The 17,575-nt window shown below is 39.7% G+C and overlaps 1 protein-coding gene across 2 annotated transcripts in view; it reads left to right on the forward strand.

Annotated features, from left to right (window-relative positions):
- The window catches only part of LOC135335772 (uncharacterized), a 58,990-nt gene that overhangs the window by 12,521 nt on the left and 28,894 nt on the right, over positions 1 to 17,575 (forward strand). The window contains exons 14-22 of one of the 2 annotated variants that reach the window (XM_064531322.1): positions 2,207 to 2,311; positions 3,074 to 3,175; positions 3,514 to 3,615; positions 6,016 to 6,117; positions 8,066 to 8,164; positions 8,866 to 8,964; positions 10,122 to 10,175; positions 10,263 to 10,601; positions 10,689 to 11,095. In XM_064531322.1, the coding sequence (XP_064387392.1) occupies positions 2,207 to 2,311; positions 3,074 to 3,175; positions 3,514 to 3,615; positions 6,016 to 6,117; positions 8,066 to 8,164; positions 8,866 to 8,964; positions 10,122 to 10,175; positions 10,263 to 10,601; positions 10,689 to 10,856 (1,170 nt within the window). In that variant the 3' untranslated portion in view covers positions 10,857 to 11,095. Of the gene's footprint in view, positions 1 to 2,206; positions 2,312 to 3,073; positions 3,176 to 3,513; positions 3,616 to 6,015; positions 6,118 to 8,065; positions 8,165 to 8,865; positions 8,965 to 10,121; positions 10,176 to 10,262; positions 10,602 to 10,688; positions 11,096 to 17,575 lie in introns of those variants that run through there. The other variant, XM_064531321.1, reaches the window with a different exon arrangement.

Consider the following 17,575-nt stretch of genomic DNA (forward strand, 5'->3'; position numbering starts at 1 on the left):
TAAACAAGGTTAATCGAGGTACTCCGCTTGCATTATGTACTGCCCAGTAATCACGCGCATGCGTAATTATCTCTACACCTACCTCGTGCTCGATTTATAGCTACCTGAGTTTAAAGCCCCACACCCAACCCTCCCTTGGTTTCTATACATTTCTCTGTCATTACGACATGACTGAGCCGTGGCTATGACTGTTGGCTAGGCCACCTCTTTACCCCCAAGTACTTAATTAGGGGAGCAACATAATTATTAGAAACGCTTCATCATTATCTAATTAGCGAGGTTGCACCTCTCTAATTAATTAGAGGGGCTTCCTAACCATATTAACGGCCTTCAGTCATGGTCCGGCTCACCCTCCAAGGAGCGTTGCGGTAATGGGTAGCTGTATACTCATCACTTGCAGCAGTACCTAGAGTGATATATAACTTCGTAGTGGTAATGGTATCTAATTGGGTGCATGGCTTGCATATTTATTACTTGACGTACAGTAGATTAAATGTTATTCCAAGTAAGCAAAACTTAGACTCGCCAGCCAGCCCTTCCCCAGGGTAAGGGACTGGTGGATTGCCTATCTGAGAGTTGTGCCGGTGGAATTTTAATGAGTTTCATGACATCATGTATGACATCATCATGTGGTTTGTAATGTCTGATATGCGTGGGTTGCAAATAGCTACACAATTACAAATAAGCTCCCCTTGCTTAGTTTGTGGCAGAGAAACCAAGAAACCATGAGAACTGGTGGTAGAAGGCTACTGTCAAGCCCTTTCCATCCCCACATACTTTCAGACTGGAAAAATCTTCTCCAATAGAAGACAAGTGGTGCAAATCATCTACATACTGAAGTCACTGGAGGATTTGTCTCAATTGCAGCTTGATTGATAAGCTCTGCTTGGTCGCTTAATCTTGCACTAGCACATGCAGTCTTGCCCATCATATAGATAGAGCACAGTTGGTGATTATTTTTAAGTCATAACATTTTATATATAATAGCTATAATAGCTATAACTGCTCCATGGTTGCAATGCAAATACAGCTCTATTAAAGTTTCTAGCAATGCTATCTTGCAAGCAGCTGCTCAAGGATCAATCAAGAGTTTCTATATACCGTATATCTTCTAATTTATCGGACAGCAAAAAATAATTATTTTGGAAATTGTCCGGGTATAATTGGAACAGATTTTTATAGAGCATGCGAAGTGTCCGGAATAATTAGAACAAGCAAGCAGCTGCATGCGAGCTAGCTAAGTTTAATAGAACAGGGTACGACTGAATAGTTGCACTAGCTATCTAAAACTAGCTAATCAAAGCTATCTAACTGCAGTACTGTAAGTCTTACTTGCCTTCTAGTTCTATGAATGATAACTCAACTTTTCAAGGTATTGTCCGGATATTTAGAACAAATGTAATATTAAAGTACTGGAGTGTCCGTTGTATTAGAACAACGAAAATTGCCCAAAAGAGTGTCCGGGGTAATTAGAAGTGTCCGATAAATTAGAAGATATACGGTAATAGGCTTTTATAGTCATGTTTTCTTGGATTTTAATTCGCCGCGCAAAATAATGCTTCGTTCTCGAGGTATGCCTAGTTTGGATAACCTAGTTTTGCTTAGACTCGCCAGCCAGCCCTTCTCCTCGGGGTAAGGGACTGGTGGATTGCCTATCTGAGAGTTGTGCCGTTAGCTGAATCTGGTAATGACCAATCAGAGTGCAGCATCAATGTCATGTGACATTCTTACACCCAAAGTATATCGCTTAGTTAGTGGTAGAATGCATGATAATAACAAAATAATGGATACCCCATGCTGTGCTCTAAGTACCAAACTGTGCCAAAAATGCCAACCACAGAATACCGTATAGCAGGTAATTTTCTGGGGACAAAATATTCGTGGTTGAGCAGTATTTAGTCATTTTGTGGATAATATTTTTGTGGTTGTTGCTTGCAATGCAGGTAAAGGTAGGCAAGGTCGCTTCATTCGTGGGTAAAATGTTCGTGGTCAGACCTTCAACCACGAAAACCACGAATATTTTGCCCCTCGAAAATTACCCTCTATATAATTATTATTAATACGGTAATAGAACACGGTCTGTGGTTACTACAGTTGTAGATCCTATAGTATATAAGTATTTGTTAGCATAGTTTTCCTTTGATCTCTGTACAGAAAACTACATAATTATATAGTGTAAAGCCATGAGAATTAAATTGTGTTACAGACGACGAGCGACACCCCACTCCATGGTGCCTGTAGGTATGGCCACACTGATACTGCCCAGTTCCTGATTGACAGAGGAGCAGATGTGAACCAGCAACATGGGAAGGTATGTTACGTATAAAACTGCTTGGGCATGTATATATATAATTTATATATTTATACAGTCATGCATAATATACACTTAAATTGTTTAGAATCTGCTTATTTTCAACGGCTTGCAAAACATTCTTAGACTAGTAATACGGTGTGTATATAATTATATATATATAATTATATCCGACTAGAAAAACATTTGCAATGTGAAAATTGCTAGGATTGGCCGGGGAACCACCAAAAAGTGTGGAAACAAGAATCAGACGAAAGCATATCTCCAATCCGTTACAACGTCATTCACATGTACTGCATGTTTTCCTGGCCAATCCAAGCAATTTGTACTGGTGGGGTGATGACCGATCCCTTATATATATATAATTATATATATCCATTCTAAGTACCAAACTGTGCCAAAAATTCCAACCACAGAATACCGTATATAGCAGGTAATTTTCGGGGGACAAAATATTCGTGGTTGAGCAGTATTTAGTCATTTCGTGGATAATATTTTCGTGGTTGCTGCTTGCAATGCAGGTAAAGGTAGGCAAGGTCGCTTCATTTGTGGGTAAAATTTTGTTTCCACAAAAACCACGAATATTTTGCCCCTCGAAAAGTACCCTCTATACGGTAATAGAGCACTGTCTGTGGTTACTATAGTTGTATATCCTAGTCTATAGTATTTGTTAGCATAGTTTTTCCTTTGATCTCTGTACAGAAAACTACATAATTAATTATATAGTGTATAGCCATGCATGAGAATTAAATTGTGTTACAGACGAGGAATACCCCACTTCATATTGCCTGTAAGAATGGCCACACTGATACTGCCCAGTTGCTGATTGACAGAGGAGCAGATGTGAACCAGCAACATTGGAGGGTATGTTACGTATAAAACAAAAGTTGGATGAATGCTTGGGCATGTATAATTATATATATACAGTCATGCATAATTATGTATATTTATGTGTGCCGTATTATTTTATATTTAAAGTGTGATCTGAGATACGTACCATATTACTAGCGAGCATCGAATGTTGCCAATTTTGATCATTTTGCTGAATTATTTAATTGTGTGACATTACGATAGTTGTCAGAGCTAGTATAAAATATCTGTTAAGTGTCAGAATCTGCTTATTTTCAATGGTTCTTCACTTGCAAAACATTCTTATAGACTAGTAATACGGTGTGTATATACAATAGTAAATTGTGTTACAGATGAGGGACACCACCCCACTCCATGCTGCCTGTGAGAAAGGCCACACTGAGACTTCCCAGATGCTGATTGACAGAGGAGCAAATGTGAACAAAGAGAACAGGGTATGTAACATTTTAGAGCTTGTATGTATAGCGGTTGGTTGGCCCTTGGCTTCGTGCTTCATGTAATCTCTAAGATAATCCGACTAGAAAAACATTTACAATGTGAAAAATTGCTAAGATTGGCCAGAAGAACCACTAAAAAGCGTGGAAACAAGAAATCAGACGAGAGCATTATAACTCCAATCCGTTACAACGTCATGAACATGTACTTTTTTCGCTTGTAGTTTTCCCAGCCAATCCTAGCAATTTCACTAGGGTGATGACTGATCCCTATATACACATACACTACATGCATAGATGTATGATTTGTGAGGAATTGATGTTTGGATGAATCTGGAACGTAATTGCCATGGCACTGCACTGCGCACCGTCTGGCTCCAGCTCTGTGCATGGGTATGGGTGGCTTTAGCAGTTTGTGAGGCTTTAGTCATGGAGGAGGAGTCAGAGCAGGGCTCAAAGTGTTTCTTTGACAGCGTGGCAATAAAGAACTCTGGTGTTGAACGGTAAGCAGTAGTACCTGTAGCTAGCTAGCTATTGACAGAGCAAACTTTTCCACAATGTGAAACGTGAGTTACCATGGTAGAGGAGTATAAATGCGCAATTATAGCTAGCCAATCACATAGGATATATAACACTCATACTATGGTTGCTAGGGATTTATGGCAACGTAAACCACACCAAGCACGAGGGCGGACCATAGTATAATTATAACTGAAAATTCATGAGAGTATGCTAAGCAAGCAAACCCTCTTTTAATCTGTATCTGACTCCAAACTTTTCATTCAACCTTAAAACTCATACTTGTACATCTTTTAACAAAATTATGCTATTGCAGCTAATAAATTTGCTACAGATCCGCCACAATTAGCATCCTAAAAACAGAGAAATATCTAACAATTATTGCCCGTCTCTATAATATAGTAACCTTATAGGAGAAAAATACAATGGAAAGAGTATATTTGGTCATGCAACATCTTCTTTATTTCTTCCATGTTTCTATACCCTGTATAATTATAAACTAACTACTGAGCTACTTGTATCAGCAATGGCAATAGTGGAACAAGATAACAGCATAGTTAGTCACTCATCCAAGCAATAAAAAGCAGCTTTGACAGCAAATTCTTGATCTATCTGTATAGTGTGCGTAAGTTTCCAGTAGAGTCATAGAGATGTAGAAAATTATGCCGTAAAATATATACTGTGCTGAGCGAGTATAATGAATACAAACCACATTTAATCTTGATATACGTAACTTAACGTCTTTTTAGTTGGGTATAATCCACACACATGCATGCATGCAGTCTGCTATGTCAGTAAAAATGAATAGAATACACACACATGCATGCATGCATGCAGTCTGCTATATCAAAACCCGCTTACTATACTGCAAAAATGAATATTACTGACCAACCAAAAGCCAAGTGGCTTTGATTTTACTTGCTAAGAAAGAGGAAATCAATAATAGTTTGTAGTGTAGTCACAGCCTTTTTGTAGAAGGTACACAAAAGTCACTATAATTATAATTACAGTAGACTCTCACTATTCCGGCTCTCTGAAGTACGGCCACCTCGATATACCAGCCATTTGGCTTGGCACGGAATGCTAGCTATTATTATGTTTACTGCACAAAACTCACCCTGAAGTACGGCCACTCGTTATTCCGTTTACCGGCCAGTGCTGGCTATCCCAAACAAGGTTTCAATGTACGTATATTATGCCCGGATATGACCTTTTGGGTGTGGTTTAGCAAATAGAATTGGATTACACTTAAATAGAGAACAGAATGATTCATTACTTCATTATCCTCGAGACAATAACCGCAAAAGTAGTCATTAGATTCGAGGTAAGGTTATTTTTAAGCCGCGGCTATTTCCTGAGATACAGCCACCTCGCTATTCCGGCCAAGCTGCATGGTCGGTCCCAAGGGTGACCAAATTAACGAGGGTCTACTGTATAGTAGATAATACATAAGAGCATTACCGGTATATGTACCGTATAGCAGGTATATTTCGAGCTAGTTAGGGTATAAATATTCGTGGTTTTTGCTGATCAAGCGTCTACCGCAAACATTTATACCTAATATCGCATGCATGCATGCATGCATGCTGCAGAAAGGCTGCTATTCCACAAAAACCTTTCTAACGGTCATTCCGCAAAAGTTTATACCCTTAAAATGTACCCGCTATACGGTATATATGGCTTGGAAGCGCAGTTTTTTACGTGCACAACGCTTTTTGATTATGCACATGCCATGGATGTTCAGTCCAGTACAAGTGGTGTGCGAGGATCGAGCTGTGAATTAAGGAGTGTATACGCTTCTCTTTTTTGTATGTAATTAATGTAAATTATAGCCTGTAGCAGTTTGTTCGCTTCATGCTGTGCATGTCAATTTTGGTACAGATGAAGGAGACCCCACTCCATGTTGCCTGTAAAAATGGCCGCACTAGGACTGCCCTGATGCTGATTGACAGGGGAGCAGATGTGAACCAGCAACATGGGGAGGTATGTTACGTACAAAGTAGCCTCGTTCCCAGGCCAATCCGTCTCCAATTGAACGCTAGGTCGACTCCTAGCGGTCAATTGGAGACGGATCGGCCTGGGAACGAGGCTACGTATATACAAAGCAGATGAATGCTTAATTGGGCATGCATAATTATGTTTGTGTGTCGTCACATTTTTCTGCTTATTTTACATTGTTCTGCATCTAAAAAAACATTTTGTGTGGGTGGAAGGCCTAAAAATTGTAACCGCAAGAATTTTGCTGAGTCTAAGGAACTAGAAAAGAGTCAACTGATCTGGTAGCACTACTAGCACCTTCCATACGTATATACTCAGTAGTCACTACTACTAGCCAGTCTAGCCAGTGCTTCTATAAATACTGTAACATTTGGTAAAATTGCCTAATAGGCTTTTACCTATTTGGCTGGCGTAATGCTCAATGCTCCACCGCACCTATTAGTCTCAAAATTATGCTAGCATAATTGGGCAAGGCCTAATCGCGGGGGGTGCTGATGCCTTGGTGGAGGTGATAGCATTAATTAATCTGCTGCATGCACAGAATCACAGGGAAACTCATCGACCGTTAAAAACGATCAATGCCAAAAGTTCAAGTCTAAAATTAATGGCATCAGCACAGCAGAGCCTTGCAGCTGTCTCAATTCTCACTCTTACAGCTACCAATAGCTAACGTTCTAGTGCAGAGCTAACTATTAAGTAGAGTAGCAACACTCGGTAAACAAGTTTGGCTACGTGCTCTTCTGAAGAGGCTGCAATGTTATTCCAAGTAAGCAAAACTAGGTTACCCAAAACTAGGCATAACTCAATAACGAAGCATTATTTTGCGAATTAAAATCCAAGAAAACATGACTATAGAAGCCTATATATAGAAACTCTTACTTGCACTTGATTGATCCTTGAGCAGCTGCTTGCAAGACAGCATTGCCAGAAACTTTAATACAGAGTCACTTAGCTGTATTTGCATTGCAACCATGGAGCAGTTGTAGCTATTATTATAAAATATTATGAGTTAAAAATAATCACCAACTGTGCTCTATCTATACCCCAGCCGTGCTCTAAGTACCAAACTGTGCCAAAAATACCAACCACAGAATAACAGGGGATAAAATATTCGTGGTTGAGCAGTATTTAGTCATTTCGAGCTGTATCTAGAGTTGTCTTTGTCATCTTTTTGTGCAGTTTATATTGTGTTACTAAGACAGTGTTATGTTGCTATGCCCTCGGGATATAAACACGTGCACTCGAGATGCATGGCATCAGGAGCACATTACAAAAGGAGCGTCTAACTGTGCATGGGTTCAGAAATCGCATCTCGTGTGCTTTCCTAAACGCCGCATTGCCTTATAAGAAAAGTGTGTAAGTACTGTGTACATAAATTACAGACCGCGGTCAGCCTGTGAATATCATTATAAACGGATTTTGTATGTAGTGCAGCAGCAGGAGAGCTAGGTTGAGCCAGAAAGAGCTAAAATGAATAGCTAGGATCTTTAATGGATGTTAGTATACATCATGGAAGAGACTGTCATTGGTGAGGTACAGAAAGTTCTAAAATAGGAGCATATCCAGTCACTTTGTACAGAGAAAGTTTGCTAGACTTAGACTAACACATACTAGGTGTTTTGTTTTTGCAGTAGGCAGTCTTACTGGGGTTCTTAGAAGAGAGAGCTTACTACCAGGCCTATACCTAACTAGCTAGCTGTAGCTTTTCACTTTTATTGACCTATGCTTGGTAAAAGTGCACCGTCAGCTCAATTAGCGCTCGCCCGCAGACCCACTTAGTGGTTTTGCATATAAGGTCATGCTTTGCAAACTTCCACGAGATGTGATTCCCGAGGTAAGACGCTCCTTCTGTAATGTGCTCCTAATGGCATATATCCCTCGTGCCCGTGTTATAACTATAGTGTATAGCCATGAGAATTAAATTGTATTACAGACGAGGGCCCTACTCTATGCTGCCTGTAAGAAAGGCCACACAGAGACTGCCCAGTTGCTGATTGACAGGGGAGCAGATGTGAACCAGCAACATGGGGAGGTATGTTACGTATAAAACAAAAGTTAGATAAATGCTTGGGCATGTACCGTATTTACTTGATTAAACGCCCATCTCGTTTAAACGCCCATGGTAAAAGCCAATAAACGCCCCTCTTAAATAATCGCCCATGTATGGGGCGTGGCACTGTGGGTGGAGCTGAATTAGCACGTGGAACCAGCTGAAATAAGGGCAGATACTATTTATGATGGCAGAGAGGACACAGAGGGAGAAACACCACTCCTACGACTTAAGATTGAAGCTGAGAGCAGCCAAAAAGAGCATAATAACTGCTGATGAGCAAGAGTTTGAAGTAGACAAAACAATAAACGCCCGTTTCGAATAAGCGCCCATCTCGTTTAAACGCCCCTCTACAGATGCTGCTAGGAAATCAATGCCCGGGCGTTTAATCAAGTAAATACGGTATATATAATTTATATAGTCATGCATAATTATGTATATATGTGTGCCGTATTTATATTTAAAGTGTAATCTGAGATACCGTATTACTAGAACATTTGCGAGCATCGAATGTTGCCAGTTTTGATCATTTCGCTGATTGTGTGACATTACGATAGTTGTCAGAGCATAAAAGCCAGATATCTGTTAAGTGTCATTATTTTCAACGGTTCTTCACTTGCAAAACATTCTTAGACTAGTAATACAGTGTATATATAATTATACAGTAGTAAATTGTGTTACAGACGAGGGACACCCCACTCCATGTTGCCTGTGATGAAGGCTACACTGAGACTGCCCAGATGCTGATTGACAGAGGAGCAGATGTGAACAGAGAGTACAGGGTATGTAGCATTTTAGAGCCTGTATGTAGCAGTTGGTTGGCTTCATACTTCATGTAATCTCTAAGATAATCCGACTAGAAAAACATTTATAATGTTAGGATTGGCCAGAAGAACCACGTGGAAGCAAGAAATCAGACGAGAACATATAACTCCAATCCGTTACAACGTCATGAACATGTACTTTTTTCGCTTGTAGTTTTCCCGGCCAATCCTAGCAATTTCACTAGGGTGATGACCAATCCCTATATATACATACATAAATGTATGATTTGTGAGGAATTGATGTTTGGATGAATCTGGAACATAATTATTGTGATGCTATAATGTAAGGTACACTATACTTGGTTTATGACGTTGTAACGGATTAGAGTTATGCTTTCGTCTGATTTCTTGTTTCCACGCTTTTTAGTGGTTCTTCTGGCCAATCCTAGCAATTGTTCACATGCATGTTCACACCCCCCTTGCCACTATAAGGTCAATGCATTGAGCATCAACGTAGCTAACACATATTTGCTGACTCAACAATAATCATAGCACAGAATTAGGAGTGTTGAACTGCTGTAGTAATCGTGGAACCGCATTTAATTAACATGCGTCATCACTGCGTCACTATTCAATTATTAATGAGTACTGTTAAGTAATTAAACTGTGATCTGTCGTTTGTAACACCGTACTGTGCAGTACTAGACCTTTTATATACTCATGAATCTTCATGGAATGACCTCTTTTAAAGTTGCTGTCAAGAGCTGAACTGCCCATCACTTTTAATAATCCTCTGAATATGGTCCAGGCCTGTTAGTAGGTGCAGTCCTGTTATAGCTAGCAGGAGCATGCAGCACTGAAGAGAGTAGTATAAATTCAAACACGCAACGTTGATTAAATTTTACTTACTTTTCAGTACTTTTCTTGTGGGAAGATATATACACCATATTATTCAGAAGATTAATTAAATGTTGTACAGCTCAACACAGTTGCCGTCATGATTGATTCATGAGTAGTGTGAACAGACCACAAAACCACAACACATTTAAGAGCCAGCGCCTACTGCATGCCTATCTGAGTATGACAATTAACTGTTCTGCAAACCATTGTACTAGCAGTTCAACACTCTTACTCTTATCTATACTCTTGATTGCACACAATTGACACACATGCAGGTTAAAATGGCATCACTAAATGCTCAGCCTGCTCGTGAGAAAGGCCACAACAAGGTGACCTGCTTATGATGCGTACAAAAAAGCTCAAAAGAATTGTCTTGAAGCCCACTGTCTATTTACTGTCAATATTCATTCATGCAGACACGAAGTCAGAATTGGTCCTTCTCTGAAGTTGATACCTGCCTTGATGCTGAGACAGATATTGACTTTAGCTGTGACAGTCCTGTCCTGTCGTTCTCATCTTCTCCTGATCTCCTGGATCTGATCTGTGGATCTCCTGAGACAGATATTGACTTTAGCTGTCCTGTCCTGTCGTTCTCATCTTCTCGGGATCTTATCTGTGGATCTCCTGATCCACACCCAATGAAGACTACACTTAATCCTGAATATATAGAGACAATGTCAAGCATGCAGGAACACATTCAGGTTAAAATGACATCACAAAATGCTCAATCTGCTCGTGAGAAAGGCCACAACAAGGTGACCCGCTTATGATGCGTACAACAAAGCTCAAAAGAATTGTCTTGAAGCCCACTGTCTATTTACTGTCAATATTCATTCATGCAGACGACACCAAGTCAGGATCGGTCCTTCTCTGGAGTTGAGGCTAAAATCCCTGAGACGGATTTTAGCAAAAACGTTGATCCTGTCAAGTTCTCATCTCATCGTGATCCACACCCAATGAAGACTACAGTCCATCTTAAGGATACAGAGGTCCCTAAATCTATATCTTAATTTGCTGTGTGAGTTTTCAACTGCATGCATGCATGCACGCATAAATTTATAGTGTAGAGTTCATGTAGTGCTGCAGAGTCAGTGTTAGTTTTGTAATAGAACTTGCACAATTAATTAACCAGCTAGCTAGTACATTCATGCATGCATGTATAAGTATGCCTGTCGAGAGTTTAATTTGAATAATCATGTATATAATCCTTTTCAATTTATAATGCGTGCAAGGATTGTGTTTCATGCCAATATACTATAGTCATAAGCCCCATTTATACATGATGTCTTATATAATTATATCCGGGTCGATTAGTCAAGTTCACGTATATAAAGGGTTAGAAATTCATTTACTCACTTATTGCATGACGTCACGGCTGGGATACATTTCTGCATGTGCAGATTGAAGATGAGCAAGATTTCCCTCTCGTGCATGTATATAGACAACCTGTGCTTGGAACCTTGACCTCACAGTGAACTTGTTACCACTGAGACCAAAGGAGGACAGTATAGTATGTCATATTCCTTACGCCTCTTCTCATGATTCTTATTCATGGGCTATTCACTCTCCGCATACTTTTGGTGGTGAGACATGATGCTTGGAAAAAAGTTCGAATCATCGTACGTATACTGACCCTTCTCTGCATGGATAGGATACCTTAAGCTAGGTCACTGTTACAGACATGCAGGTAGTAATTTTAGCGTTTTCTGTTTTTAAGGTACTAATTTTGGCGGATTTGTAGCAAATTCATTAGCACAACAATTATTAATTTGTTATACAGGTATATATAAGTATGAGTTTTTAAGGTTGAACGGAAAATTTGTAGTCATAAATTATATATATATATATATAGCATAATTATACTCTTAAAAGTACATTTTCATTAGAACTTTTTTTTAATGAGTGTTTAACTATTAGCACGTAGCGTTAATCAAATTCGCTAAAATTAGTATCAATTTATAATAGTAACACCATTATATATAAGGTATATCTTATTATAATAGTGGCAATAATTATTATAGGGTTAGAAGACCGCTGCCATGCTATAGTATCCAGTCTAGGTAGTGGGCTCATGTAAAATTAAGTGTAGATCTATAATTATCTAGAAAGTGAAAGAATGCAGTGATGTCATTGACCCACTTTAAGTACATTGAGTGAACGTATAGTAGCCTAACCCATTATAACCATGGCAGAGCAGGACAAAACACCTGTTATTAAATCAGTCAAGGATTTACTTATTAAATCAGTCCAGGACTCTTCTGTCAGGAATCTCTCCCGGGTAATATTTTCCGTGGATTTATCTCGTACTCAAAGGTCCGTTCAATGCTGATATTGTGAAAATTCTGCAAAAAAATTATCGAAAAGCATGTGAGCATAAATCTTCCGAAAAATCGAGTCACGTACACCATGCTGACGATGGTGATGGTTCTCTGGAGATGAGTAGTTTCATTCTGCAATTAATAGATGATCGAAATGTATTTGTGTGTCCTTACTTCCAAGAGTGCTCTCTTCAACGGTTTTACTCAAAAGAAGGGTGCCCCAAGATCTACAAAACTAAATCTACCAACCTCTTCCCTTATCTCAATGTGACTTGTCTTGCTGACGAACATGTCATTGATTTGGAAAAAAGATTGATATCCGATCGATACAAGAGAAATTATGACCAAGTTTTTTGATTTCTCGTTGAAATCTTAGGGCTGGAATTCACTGCATGCTTTTGCAACTTTGCTCCCGTCAGAAAAGGCTGTGTTGAGTTACACTTCTTAATTGGGTTCCGCAGCTGTTGCTGAGCATATCTTCCCACTGTCCCCGCTGGCACTCAGTGAGATTGGAGCGAGGCTTTTCCCATTTGACGAAGAGGTGAGTTATGTGAAAAGAATATCCATTGGTATAGGTAGCCTTGATCCCAAGGCCGGGTTTTCTTTAATAGAACAAAGTTTAGTTGGTGGCCAGGCGTTATTTTAGAGACAACGAGGCTGGGAACGAGGTCGTTGGAGGCGCATGTCAGCTAGTTAGGTATCCAGGTATTTTAACACATTATTTTAACACATTATTTTACCGGGAGGAGATAGCTTCTTGATTGACAGTGGATCAAATTAATATGAACACTTGGAATACTTGGAACAGGGTATGCTATATACCTAGTCTCGCGCACCAGCCCTGAATGGTATAATTACAGTAGACTCTCGCTATTCCAGCTCTCTGAAGTACGGCCATTTGGCTTGGCACGGAATGCTAGCTATATATATATGTTTACTGCAAAAAAACTCACCCCGAAGTACGGCCACTCGCTATTCCGTATACCGGCCAGTGCTGGCTGTCCCAAACAAGGTTTTCAATGTAATTTTATACGTGTATTTAATACGGCCGGATATGAGGTTTTGGTTGTGGTTTAGCAAATAAAATTGGATTACACTTAAATAGAGAACAGAATGATTCATTATCCTTCATTATCCTCGAGACAAGAACCGCAAAATTTTTTTAGTCATTAAATTCGAGGTAAGGTCGTTTTTAAGCCACGGCTATTTCCCAAAATACAGCCACCTCGCTATATATATATTCCGGCCAAAGTGCATGGTCCCAAGGGTGACCAGATTAACGAGAGTCTCTACGGTATTATGTCATAGATTTTTAATGAGAATGATATATAGGCACATTTTTCATGAATTAGAATAATGGGAGAAAAAAATCGGAAGTTATCAGGGCCTATTTTTCACGCTATTTTGTGGTTTTCCTGGCAAATCATCAGGTGTTATATACAGTGATGTTTTGCATGCATGCACTCCTGTAATTATTAATAGCTTGATAATTATGCCCCCATGACATGCCCCGCCCCAATGGCATGCAATTTTTCTACTTTAATTTTCTTGTCATGATTATTTATAAACAATGGATGTACATATGAATAGAATCTAGGAAAATATTGTTATTAAGAGGAACGACCACTAAATATTATAATTAACACAACGTGAATGAAACTACGGGACATTACTTCATCTCCCTCTACTTGTCGTGGTGCATGGATCTTCTTCAACAAATGGAGCATGTATGACATGATTTCTTTATCAGTTGGTTTTAAAAGTGAGTTAAGTACTCATTTACTTTTTCCTTAAGTACCTCTCTTAGATAATTATGTGGAATTGAATTGGAGTAGGTTCTACAAATACTCTCACCAAGTTGATAAGATTTGCAGAAAACAAATACATGTAACCATAGATTGAATAGGGAGAGGGATTGGAAACGGAAGTAGCGTCACGTGACATTTTACATTGAATTTGCAGCATGGCACCAGAGAGCCTTTGATGTCAATCCGTGTTATGGTTGCTCAACACGCAGGAAACAATGTTTCATGAATTATGATCACTACAAGATATTCAGAGCCCCCCTAAAACGTCATTCTCATGCCCCCTAATGATGAGCATCAGTTGGAAAAGAAAAAAACTTTTGTGGAGGTACAAAACGTTCTTGTCAGGCTATGAGATCTTTAAATTATGTGCCTAGAATGCTTCTAATATAGCTAAGACTGTGCAACTCATCGGTGTACTGTGTCCTATAATAATGGTCTTAAGTGTGTGTAAGTTTTAGACAAATGTAGACTAGTATAATCTAGCAGACAAGTCAAGGTACTAGATATTACCAACGTTAGATACACATCCGTTTCCAATTCCCTCTTCCTATTCAATATAATTATGATGTAACTGCATGCTGACTATACTTAGTGCTGCATGTGGGGTAGATAATAGGTGGGTGGTAGATCTGTGATTTATCAGATTCTGGGGAAAACTCACTGCACAAACAAGTACCGTAAAACTTGCATATTCTGGCTGTAACCACAGTTGTAACCACATAGCTAATGGTTATGAATACCATTGAGCACTCTGCGTACACACCATAATGACTTTGCCAGCTCCTCAATGAAGAAAGAGTGTCCGGGGTTCTCGATAACACTACACCCATGATCATCATGCAACTTATTACTTTAGCATCGATTCGATTCCAGGCCAGACCTTGTGAAGGAGGCTATATAGCAACTTATTTTGATATTTTGCAGCAATGTTGCATACAGTAATGCATGTTGCTTCTCTTCCTACTGGCCTACCACACTGAAACCACCACCACCGCCACCCTGTGATAGCTCATAGGGAATCTCGCAAATGGGTCAAGGTCAAATAGAATACTGAATACACCATTCTCAACCAAATTTCATTGGCATACATTCTGAGGCTGTGCTGAAAGGTTATTTAATGCATGCTTGCTGTTACATGACTGTATAGTTTCGAGCGAAGCGAGGCTATAATCAGGTTCAATCGAAATCAACGGTAGTGGTAGTGGTGGTGGTGCATGGTGGTGGTTGGTCGATTCAAACTAGCTCCAGTTGCTCTCCATGCACTCAAGGGGTTTCGTTCTAAACTCAGCACAGGTACTCTACATCAACGCTATACTCTCTGAACGACTTCTCGTCCCACAGTGAATCGAAGCTCTGCACGGCCGTTATAGTGTACTTACTTCAACTATGGTTCTTGCTGTGACAATCTGCCACATTACATTACATTACAACATAAGCAAAGCAAAATTAAATTTAATGGACTGAGCCAGGATTGCACCGTGCATGTGTACCCCTAGTTAAATGTTTGACTTAGTGCTTGTGCTTACTGCATGAACATGGTTTAATAATCATATCATCCTTATACTGTGGTTACAAATGTGGTTACAGCCAAGTTACACAGAAATTGCAAGTTTTACTAAAAAGACTGTTTTACGGGTGTGATAAAACAAGGAATGAGGAAATGAGAAATAGCTAGGAAATGAGAAACAAATGTATGAGCAAGTCTGAAGACAAGCTAACATAAGTTATACCATAGAGGAAGAGAGGGCGGATTGGAAACAGGTTTGACCTTGAATACTCCAACGTGGAAAGAAAATCCAGGCTGGAAACGGTTGAGGAGACATGCATGCAAACGATTGTCTTACTGTCAATATAAAAAGACTGCTGCTTAACTTACACTTCATTTCCATACTTGAGGACATAATTATGTAATATAATATGTATATAATCCAGGAAACTACATAGCTAGACAGTCTTAGCTATAATTATTATAAATGTTATTGGTACATAGCCTATGGCAGTCCATCTCAAACGGTGAAAAAAAACGCTATGTACCTCTAGCTCTTTTCCAACAACCGAGAATTTTTTTGTGTGTTTTCCACATGATACCCAGGGGTATGGAAATCAAGTTTTGGGGGACCTTACAAAGGTCTGCATAAGACCTCAAACAAATAAAAGTGTTTCCTGGGGTTTGGCGGGGAGCAACACGGATAGTTTAGGAATAGGCCCTGCATGCCCCCAAATGTAAAGCCAAGAAAAAGTCACGTGCGTGGACCCCTGTTTCCAATCCCTAAGATCTTCCTTAATCTATGATTATATACTGAGCTATACAGGTACCTCCTGGTCGGCTCTGCCACCATACATGCAGGCATACTTTATGTTCCTCTGTCAGCTGGTACACGGTGTGACACTCTCTATACCTTAACTTCTCCTCTATCCACTTGTGTGCCATGTACGACTGGCATGGTTCAGACATCAGATCTATACCTAGGCCAGTAACAGTATATATACTTACATGTACTGTCCTATACAGTCCCACTGTCCTATACAGTCCCACAGTCCCAAACAATATTTACCTGTATATCTACTGGCAATACATTCACCGATTTCACAATCTGGTGGGCAAGTGTTAGTCAATGGACTGGACTCAATGTCAACATCTACATGTAGCAGCAAAGAACTTCCAAACTGTTCGTCAAACCAAGCAATTTCTAATCTGCCAGTCCTGTCGTAAAACTGCAGACATAGTTTTGGTAGTACACTGCATGTCTGGTATCCAATCTCGCTACTGAGGGTTCAGTTTCTTCACAAGCAATGCCTAGTGAAGGCAGACGCTACCTATAATGAAAGAAGGCTCGCTGTGCCATCTGAAGCGATGGTAAAACTTAATTCCTACAATGTACAGACAACCTGTACTGTGTGGAGGTGCCGATGAAACTTTCCGACGCCGAACAATGCTGTCATCTGGTAACTTCATAGGGAAACTCAATAACAAGAGCCAATGAAACCCAACAGTAGCATTAAAGCGCTTTCACAAGCCACTCCTATAAGACAGCCAGCAATACAAGCGCTGGGGCTAGCGAAGAAGAAGTGCGAGTGAGTCAAATGGAGCTCTTCAAAGGCTTGGGCAAAGTGCAAGGCGAATATATATGCAAGACAGAGCCAAACCTTACATTCTCACAATACCAAGGAGATCGAGTATCAATTAACTCCTCGAAGATATAGTGAAGGATGAGCTCAACAGGATGGTGTCACAAGGAGTCCAAAAGATAAGTATGCTGGCATGGATGTGGCAAGGTATATATACGTACTACGGTATCTGTGTGGACTTAACACAATAGTGTGTGTAGAAAGAGATACCTTTTACCGTGCACTTGCCAGTTGGCACTTGAAGTCATAGTAACGATGATGCATTAAAAATAATTTTTTTGTGTTTTGCAATGCAGCTTTGCAGGCAGCTACCAATAGCTAGTGCTCTAGTGCAGAGCTAACTATTAAGTAAAAAAGCACCTTTCTATTAGCAGTTTTTGCTATGCATGATTCTCAAGAGACGGAAATGGCCTTCAATGTGAGTTTTTATGTAGACTTAGCCAGAGCGAAGCTTTAACGTTGCTTGAGACTCGT

The sequence above is a fragment of the Halichondria panicea genome, chromosome 5, assembly GCF_963675165.1.
Source record: "Halichondria panicea chromosome 5, odHalPani1.1, whole genome shotgun sequence".
NCBI classification, from domain to species: Eukaryota; Metazoa; Porifera; class Demospongiae; order Suberitida; family Halichondriidae; genus Halichondria; species Halichondria panicea.